Source organism: Elephantulus edwardii, unplaced genomic scaffold (genome assembly GCF_000299155.1).
Source record: "Elephantulus edwardii isolate Elephantulus edwardi_28Jun2011 unplaced genomic scaffold, EleEdw1.0 scaffold00184, whole genome shotgun sequence".
Lineage (NCBI taxonomy): Eukaryota > Metazoa > Chordata > Mammalia > Macroscelidea > Macroscelididae > Elephantulus > Elephantulus edwardii.
The window spans coordinates 1,060,007-1,070,089 of NW_006399934.1; the positions used below are offsets into that span (position 1 = coordinate 1,060,007).

The 10,083-nt window shown below is 38.9% G+C and overlaps 1 protein-coding gene across 1 annotated transcript in view; it reads right to left on the bottom strand.

Moving 5' to 3' along the window:
- The window catches only part of LOC102856383 (butyrophilin-like protein 1-like), a 66,167-nt gene extending 56,634 nt beyond the window's left edge, over positions 1-9,533 (bottom strand). The window contains exons 1-2 of the mRNA XM_006896254.1: positions 9,480-9,533; positions 5,347-5,803 (exon numbers count right to left, since the gene is read on the bottom strand). Of these exons, the coding sequence (XP_006896316.1) occupies positions 5,347-5,803; positions 9,480-9,533 (511 nt within the window). The remainder of the gene's footprint in view (positions 1-5,346; positions 5,804-9,479) is intronic.
- Positions 9,534-10,083: the final 550 nt, after the last annotated feature.

Sequence of the window (10,083 nt, forward strand, 5' to 3'; positions counted from 1 at the left end):
TCACCTCGATGTCAGCAATGTAGTTTTCAAAGACGGTTGGGACGTAGACCTCGGGGAACTGATCCTTGCTGAAAACGATGAGGAGGCAGGTCTTCCCACAGGCGCCATCCCCTACAATCACCAGTTTCTTCCGGATTGCAGCCATGGCTAGGACTTCCACTCCGCCGCCTCCAGCTGCGCGGCTGCGGCCCGAGGCAGACTCGTGAACTCACCTTTTAAACACATCATTTTGTAATGCTTTCCCACTCTAGCTTTTAAATACCTCATGTGACTTGATTAGGCCAGTAAGAAATTAGCACACACAAAAAGTTGGAAACTTGTGTCTTTGGGCTCTCTTTCCAAGGAGATATATGTTCAAGCTGGCCTAATGGAGAGTAAGACACTTGAAATAATGCCTTGCCATTCTAGGCATCTCAGCTGAAGCAATCTAAGATTAACAAGCAGACTCCCACTCATGCCAAAAAAAAATCTAGACAAATTCTAGATTGTAACCTCTTCAACTGATCAAAAATATTTTCACTATCCCAGCTGAGATTATCAAACCGTGTCTAGATTAACTGAGCTCTATTAATGCTTAGACACCAATAGGCTCTAGTGGTCATGGCAAAAAGCTACAATGTAATTCCAGAGGCACATGGTTTGAGTGCACCAGTTGTTCCATGGGAAAAGGATGGGTAATTTTTTTCTCTTGTAATTAGATTAACTGCCTCTGAAAACCTACTGGAGGGTCAGCTATGGGTCAGTTCCAACTCTATGGTACACAACAACATTAATGTTTAATAGTGCTCTAGAAAATTATAGTGCTAAACCAAAGATTATTTATCTAGGGGTTTAGATCCACCAGTGACAATGAGACAGAAAGATAGGCAGTCTCCTAGTGTTAGGATTTAAAGCCTTGGAAATGCTATGAAGGGTCACAATGAGTCAGAATCAACTCAAAGCTGTCAATTTAAGTACTAATGCTTAAATTAAATAAATAAATACTGTGATTGTTATATAGTATTATTATGGTGATATGAAATTGTTAGCAGAATTATCAATATATTTACCAATATGGACTATATTTCAACATCAAGAAGACTAAGGTCTTCACCACTGGACCAATAGGCAAAATTATGATAGAAGAAAGGATTGAAGTTGTCAATGATTTCATCTTGCTTAGATCAGCAATCAGCACCCTTGGTACCAGCAATCAGTATATGAGCAAACATATTGCATTGGGCAAATCTTCTGTCAGGGATTTTTCCAAAATACCAAAGAGCAATGATGTCAGTCTGAAGACTAAAGTGCACCTGACTTAGACCATAGTGTTTTCCATCAGTTGCTATGCATATGAGAGTTGAACAATGAATAAGGATGACAGAAGAAGAATTAATACCTTTGAGCTATCAAGTTGGAGAGGAGCACTGAATATCCTATGAACTGCCAAAAGAACAAACTGATATGTCTTGGGGAAAGTATAGCCAGAGTGCTCCTTGGAGGCAAAGATGGCAAAGTTTGTTTTCTAATAATTTTGGAATTTTGCTAGAAGATGTTATTTCTTGGAAAGGGCCATCATGCTTGGAAAAAGTGGAAGGTCAGTGAAAGAAAGAATGAGTCGACACAATGACTGCAGCAATGGCCTCAAGTTTGTTGAAGATGATGAAGATAGGACAGGGTTCAAATCTGTTGCTCATATGATTGCTATGAGTAATACTTCACTTATTGACACCTAATAACAACAAGAAGAAGCATTGAATACTAATAATTAAAGACCAGGTGAACTGTAGGATTCCACCAAAGATACCATCTATGAAGAGAGCAAAAGGTGGTTGCAAAGACAGAGGGGAAAGAAAAGAACAAAAGGATGTCAGAAGAGACTGAAATTTTCACTAGAGCATCAAGAAGCTAAAAGGGTAAAGATCCAGACATAAAAGAGATCAACAGAAAATGCCAAGGCATACTCCAAGAAGACAAAGCAAAGTGTTATAATGGAATATACAAAAAGCTGGAGTTAGAGAATGAAAAGGGAAGAATTCACTTGATGTTTCTCAACCTGAAAGAACTGAAAAACAAATTCAAACCTTGAATTATAATATTGAGAGATGCTATGGGCAAAATCTTGAATTATCTAGGAAACATGCAAGGAACACCCAGAGACACTATACCAAAAAGAATTTGTTGACTCAAATATTTCAGAAGTGTCATGTAATCAAGAGCCAATGGTAATGAAAAAAGAAATTCAAGTTGCACTGAAAGCATTGACAAAAAAATAAGGCTTCAGGAATTGATGGGAAACCAATTGATACATTTCAACAAACAGATGCCACTTTGGATATCCTCACCCGTCTGTGCCAGGAAATTTGTAAGCCAGCTAGCTACCTGGCCAACTGACTAGAAGAGATCCATATTTGTTCCCATTACCAAGAAAGGTGATTCCAACGGAATGTGGATATTACGAAGCAATATGACTTCTATCACATGTAAACAAAGTACTACAAAAACACACAAAAAAATCATCCAAAAAAATGGTTACAACATCACATTGACAGAGAACTGCCAGAAGTTCAAGCTGCATTTAGAAGAGGCTAAGACACCAGGACATTGCTGATGTCAGATGTCAGATGGATCCCAGAAGACAGCAGAGAATACCAAAAGATTGTTAATCTGTATTTCATTAACAATGAAAAGGCATTTGATTGTGTGGGTCATAGCAATCTAGAGCTAACACTGAGAAGAATGGGAATCACAGAACACTTAAATGTGTTCATACAAAATCTACATCTAGATCAAGAAGCTATTATATTAAAAAAAGCAGGGGAATATTTCCAGTGTCATACCCTTTCTTCGTAACTATTCAATCTGTAGACTGGACATATCATTCAAGAAGCTGGATTCTATGAAAAAAGAAAGAAGCATAAGAATCAGAGGAAGACTCATCAACAACCAGCATTATGTAAATGACACACCTTGCTTGCTGAAAGAGTACTTGAAACACTTGCTGTAGAAGATCAAATATTGATGTTGGATTATGTTACAACATCAAGAAGAAAAAAATCCTCACAACTGGGCAATATATTATAATAGGTAACATTATGATGGATGGAGAAAAGATTAAAATTCTCAGCAATTTCATCTTGCTTGGATCCACAGTCAACACCCATGGTACCAGCAGTCAAGATATTGATAGACATCATGAAAGTCTGCTGTCAGGAATCCCTCTACAGTACCGAAGAGCAATGATGTCAGTCTGGAGACTAAGATATGCCTGATACAGGTCATGGTCTTTGCAATTACTTGCTATGCATTAGAGAGATGGACAGTAAATAAGGATGATAGAAGAAGGATCAATGTTTTTGAGTTGTGGAACTGGAGAAGAGTGTTGAACATATCATGGACTGCCAGGAAAACAAACAGTTCTGTCCTGGAGAGGGTGAAACCCAGCTGCTCCTTGGAGGAAAATATTCTAAAGATTCTTCTCACATACTTTGGACATGTGGCCAGTCCTTAGAGAAGGGCATCATGCTTGAAAAGGTAGAGAGACAGTACAGGAAAGGAAGACCCAGGATGAAATGGATTGACTCAGTAAATGGAGAAATGGAGTTAGGTCTGTTGAAGAAAACAAGATTGGCTCAAGATAGGGCAGGGTTCAGAGCTCAGAGGTACATAAAAACAAACAACATCTTGGAGAAAGAGAAGTCAGAGTGTTCTTGGAGGCCAGGATGGCAAAGCTTCATCTCACATGGTTTGACCATGTTAGATGGAACTATCATTTGGAAAAGGACATCATACTTGGAAAGGTCAGTGAAAGAGAGGAAGGCACTTAATGAGATGAATTGACAATGACTGCAACAATAGCCTCAAGTGTGTCAAAGATGGTGAAGTTGGCACAGGATAGGGTTCAGATCTGTTGTTCATAGGGTCACTATGAGTCATACTCAGCACATTAGCACCTAACAACAACAAAACAGCAAACAGCCAAGGGAAAATTTATGAGTTTATATGGTCCTGTCTTCCACCTTCATACTCTGGTGTTCCTAAATCCACTCACTCCCTGGTGTTTGCTTTCTAAATATTCCATATCTGATCCCTCCTCTCCACTGCTTGAAATTTTGCAGTCATTCTTACCACATCATAACTATACTCCATACCTCCAGTCTTTCTTCCTCCCATCCTCCTCTCACTTGCCAGAGTGAACGTTCCCTATACCGTTATCTTTACATTTTCCTCAGTTCTGCATCCAAACCTTGTAACAGCATACAAAGCCTTCTCTGTTCAGGCATCTGACTTCCCACTCTCTCAAATCCCCTCAACCTTCACCACCTGTGCACGTCAAGGCCCACACTCTCTACACCCAACGGCTATTCAATTAATTAATGTTACTCATACCTTGTTCTGTGTACTTTAAAAAGAAAAAAGTCTGTGTACTTTCCATGCTTTCAAAAGGCCAGTGCCTCAAGCTTGAAGGCTATTTAGAATCCTATCTGATGAACTCATGTAACAATTTTAAGATCTACTTTCTAGGTAACTTTTCCAGATCACTGCAGACGGCATTAACCAACTCTTTCTCTGTACAACTTATTCCAGGAGCATCTTTCACCTACTATTGACTTCTGTTACCATCCTGTCCCACATTCACTCAAAAGATCCTCTTAGGTGCCCAGAATATGTCAAGCATGCTACCAACTAGAGAAGTTTATGTTGTTGTCTGCTTGTAATTCTCATCCATTAGACACATACTTACAGACTTCTGGGTGTCTAGAGAATTGTTCTGCCAGCTCAAAGAGGTAAACTATCTAGTGGTTCAAATTCACCAACTCTCAAATTCAGCATCTCTGCAGAAGTAAGAAGGGCAAATCCCTCCCATGTGATATAAAGCCTCCAAAAACCTGCTGGAGGGTGAGCTAGAAGTCTGTTCCATTCAACAGAAATGAGAGAAGAGAGAGATACACACAGCTAGATCCCTACTACTTCAAGTTTTTGCTCACACATGCATTCTTATTGAGGTCTACCTGAGACCCCATTCCCGTCCCTATCTTCACATTCTGAGCCTCTTCCCTTTTCTATTTGACTTTTAATCTCAAAATTTATCAGATTCAGATATAATCTATAACCAGTTTATTGTGATTTTTCTATGTCTGCATTTAGAATGTGACCTCCAAAGGACAGAGATTCCTGTTTCACTGATATATTCTTAGTGCCAAGAACAGGGCCCACTGCATAATAGGAGCTATTAATAGTTTACTATTAATAATGAATAGATACATTAATAAGTATCATAAAATGAGAGATTGAATTAAATCACCCCAGAGTTTGCAGCTAGCTACAATCTTTCAGGACTTAAAATGTGTAGACCAAATCACCAACCTGCCACTTTCAACTCCAAAGTGGCTTCACCATAGTAGCCTCCTTTTTTGAAGAAGCAGGTATATAGTCCATCATCAGAAACCTGGACTTTGTCAATGCGTATGGCAGCCTCTCCAGATGTGAGCAAGTCCTTCACCAGTGAGGTCCGCCCTGCATACTGAGGCATCTGCTCCTCCTTCTGCTCCTGCTGGTTTCTATACACAAACACCACATCCGAGATCTGGGAACGAAACCATCGAAGCTCCATGTTCTCTGCATTCATGGCTGGATACAGGGAGCAGGGCAGCATGATGTTCCCACCAAGCTCTGCCACAATGGACTGTGAGGGGCCTTTCACCAGGAACTCCTCTGTAGACAGAGAAAATAAGAAATGAGAAGTGGCAAGACACCAGACAAAGGGATGTGGACACACAGAATCAAATAAATAAGGTAAATGCTGGTAGATGACCCTCAGTGCCTGAAGGCCTGAGCATGAGGACTCAGAGTTCTTGTGAGATCTTCTGATGACAGCTTCACAGCTCCCAAATGATGTCAGAGGGACTCTTCCATGTGCTGTAGGCCCTTTTGAGAAAGCCCAATTCAGTGACTCACAAGTTTACTGCACTAGAATGTAAAATACATATTGCTGTGATCTGTCCCTCAAATCCTGTAATCCAGTAAATCTGTAGCAGGCCCAAGAACCTTCCTTTTTTTCTATTGGTTTGTATACATTGTGTTTCACACTAGTCATCATTCATTATGTTTCATACAATAGTTCTCACACGTTATTGTTGTTATGTGCCATCAAGTCGCTTGCAACTCATAGTAACCCTATGTACCAAGAGCCCTGAACCCCTGCTCCATTCTATGCTAACCTTATTATCTCTAATACACCTACCCTCATTAACCCAGTCACTGAATCAATTCATCTCATCAACGATCTTCCTCTCCTGTGTTGTCCCTTCACACTCCCAAGCATGATGTCCCTCTTCAAGGACCAGTCCCTCTTAGAAATATGCCCAAAATATGTCAGATGAAGCCTCAGAATCCTTGCCTCCAAGCAGTAGCCTGTTTTCACCATCTCTAGGATGAACCTGTGTGGTCTCCTGGTAATCCATGGTATATTCAATACTCTTCTCCAGCACCACAGCTCAATGGCATCAATTCTCCTTCTATCATCCCTAGTCATTGTCCAGCTTTCTGTTGCATAGCAAGTAATTGCAGACTATGGCCTCGATCAGGCATATGTTAATCTCCAAACTGACATCATTGCTCTCCAGTATTTTGGAGAGATCCCTGATAGCAGACTTTCCAAGGGTGATTCAACTTTTGATTTTCTGGCTGCTGGCACGAAGAGTGTTGATTGTGGAACCACGCAAACTAAAGCTATTAACAATCTCAATCTCTTCACCATCTATCATGATGCTGCCAAACGACTCAGTGGTGAAAACATTTGTTTTCTTGATGTTGAGCTTCAATCCATATTGAAGGCTGTAGTACTTGACATTCTCCAGCAAATGCTTCAGGTCCTCCTCAGTTTCAGCAGACTTGTGTCATCTGCATAATTCAGGTTTTTGATGAGTCTTCCTCCAATCCTGATAGGACATTCCTCCTCATAGAGCCCAGCCTCCCAGATGATCTCTTCTGCATATACATTGAAAAGGTATGGAGATAGAACACATCCCTCGCATACACCTTTCCCAATTTTGAACCACACAGTGTTTCCTTGCTCTGTTCCAATGACTACGCCCTGGTCCAAGTGTAGGTTTTACATAAGAACAATCAAATGTTCTGGGATTCTCATTCTTCTCAGAGTCAGCCACAGTTTGTTGTGATCCACACAGTCAAATACATTGGCATGAAACCCTGATATACATTCCTCTGGTACTTTCTAATATCTACCAAGCTCAATCTGACATTAGCTATAATATATCTAGTACCATGACCTCTTCTAAACCTAGCCTGCATATCTGGCAGTTCTCTTTTGATGTGTTGTTCTAGCCATTTTTTAATAATTTTCAGCAGAATCTTGCTTGCATGAGATATTAATGATATTGTTTGACAATTTCTTCACTCTGCCAGGTCACCTTTCTTTGGAAAGGAAACAAATATAGATTTCTTCCAGTCACTTGGCCAAATCTTGTCCTCCAGATTTATAAGCTAACTTGATGAGAACATCCAGAGCAGCATGTTTGTTGAAATATGCCAATTAGTATACTATCAATTCCTGGGGCCTTGTTTTTGCCAGTTCTTTTAGAGCAGCTTAAATGTCTTTCTTCATCACCACACGCTCTTACTCATACATTGTTTCATGAACTTCTGTGTTAGCCAATTCCTTTTGGTACAGTGACTCTGTATATTTCTTCCATCTTCTTTTAATACTACCTTTATAGTTTCATATTCTTCCCAGAACATCCTTAAGTATTACAACTCTCAGGATTGAATTTGTTTTTCAGTTCCTTCAGCTTAAGAAATACTGAGCGAGTTTGTTTCATAAAATTAATCACCATTGGACCTTGTCCATCTCTACCTTGGCTATTCACCGGATCCTTCCCATTTACTTCCCCCCCCTTCCACCCTCCAAATTGTACAACCCTGTGATTACACCCCTACCAAGCCTCACCACTTTTCTCCCCCTCCTCTCCCCCCGCTGAGTTCCATATATGTTTTACTAGTTATCCACTTATTTTTACAATAATGGTCTTATGCAGTATTTATCTTCATGAGACTCAGAGCAGCATTATTCATCATCCCAAGAACATAGATGCAGACCAAATGCCCAACCACAACTGAACGGATTGAGAAAGTGGGTACATTCCCATAATGGAATACTATACAGCACTCAGGAAAAACAATTTTGAAAAATCCTACGTAACTTGGGAGATACTGGAGAGCATTATACTGAGTGAACATTGCTTTTTGTTTAGCTGCTATTGAAAACAGATGCATGATTATTCAACAGGCCCAAGTTCAACACAGCATTACTATAATCCAAAATTAAAATACCCAGTGCTATGGAATGTTTCTAACTCACCTTGAGGCTATGGAGCAGAGTAAACTTTCAAAGACTTTTCCAAAGCTGTAATTTTTATGGAAGCAGATGGGTCTTATTTTTCCAATGTGTTCAATGCAGCTTTATCAGCTTCCTTCATTACCATTGGTTATTGATCATAAAATGGTTCTTTCTTTCTAAATTGATTTAGTGTCAATAATTTTTTTGATGTGGTAACTCTATATACCTTTAATCTCCTTTTGAGATTTCTACATCATTCAAGATTTTGCCTATAGAATCCTTCAACACTGCAAATCAAGTCTTGAATTTTTCTTCAATACTTTCACCTTGAGAAAAGAGTCTCAAATGACATCCATTTTGGTCTTTTTCTTTCTCACATGTCTTTGTAATAACCCTTTATTTTCTTCATGTATAATTTCACCTCACAATTCATTTGCTCTTGAGTTAGTATTCAGTTCTTAGTATTCAGTCCTTCAAATCTATCGTTAAAATTATTTTTAAGTTCAAGTAGGATAGATTTAAGATCATAATTTAGTTCTGGTGGACATATTTAATTTTCTTTCATTTCCCTTTAAACTAGTACTATCGTTAAAATTATTTTTAAGTTCAAGTAGGATAGATTTAAGATCATAATTTAGTTCTGGTGGACATATTTCATTTTCTTTCATTTCCCTTTAAACTAGTACGTAATTAAAAGTCTGTTACACAGTTTCTGTCCTTATCTCAACTCTTTTCAGAGATATCATCAGTTAGATTCTGTTGAAGTTTACCAAGTGAGGTCTATAGTAACTATGTTTTTTAAAAAGTATATTTGCAGGGAAGCTCTGGTGGCCTAGTGGCAAGAAGCTGCACTGCAATCCCAGAGGCACACGGTTCAAATCCACCAGATGCTCTGCCGGGGAAGGAGGGACAATCTCCTCCTGTACCAGTCAGATCTGATTTGACGGTACACGCACACACACAAATAATAAAAATTTTTTTAAAAAAGTATATTTGCAATGAAAAATCACTGATTATTAAAAGTGCTATCATTTTATTTCTGGCCTCATTTCCATCACTAAGTCTGGATTTTCCAACTAATAGTCCTTCTTTGTTTCCAACTTTTGCATTCTACTTACTATTATTAAAGCATTTTGGTTACATGTTTCACCAATTTAAAAGTGTAAAGCTTGGTAGAAGTCTTCAGTTCCTTCATGTTTGGCCTTAGTGGTTGGTGTGTATATTTGAATAATAGTTTTATTATTCAAGGTCTTTCTTGTTTGTGTATGGAGAGTATCCTCCCAGAACTGTACTTCAGAACAGATCCTGAAATGTTCTTTTTGGCTATGAATGAAACACCCTGCCTCTTCAATTTGTCATTCTTGGTATAATAGATCATATGAATATTTGATTCATATTGGCAAATACTAATTGAACTTAACTCACCATTACCTAAGATGCTGATCCTTATGAGTTCCATTTAACTTTTTACATCTTCAATTTTCCTAGAGTCGTACTTTATACATTCCAGTTTCCAGTTATTAACAGATGTTTACAGTTGTTTCTCTTCATTTTTCCAGTGCCTTCCAAGCTGAGGGGCTCTACTTCCAATATTATATGGGTATATCTCTACAGGTGGTTAAAAAAGAATCCTTCTATCATAAGCTCTAGTGGCCTAGTAGCAAGAAGCTGTGCTGCAATCCCAAAGGCATACAGTTCAAGGCCACCAGACATTGAAAAGATTGAAATTAAAATAGTCCCTATAG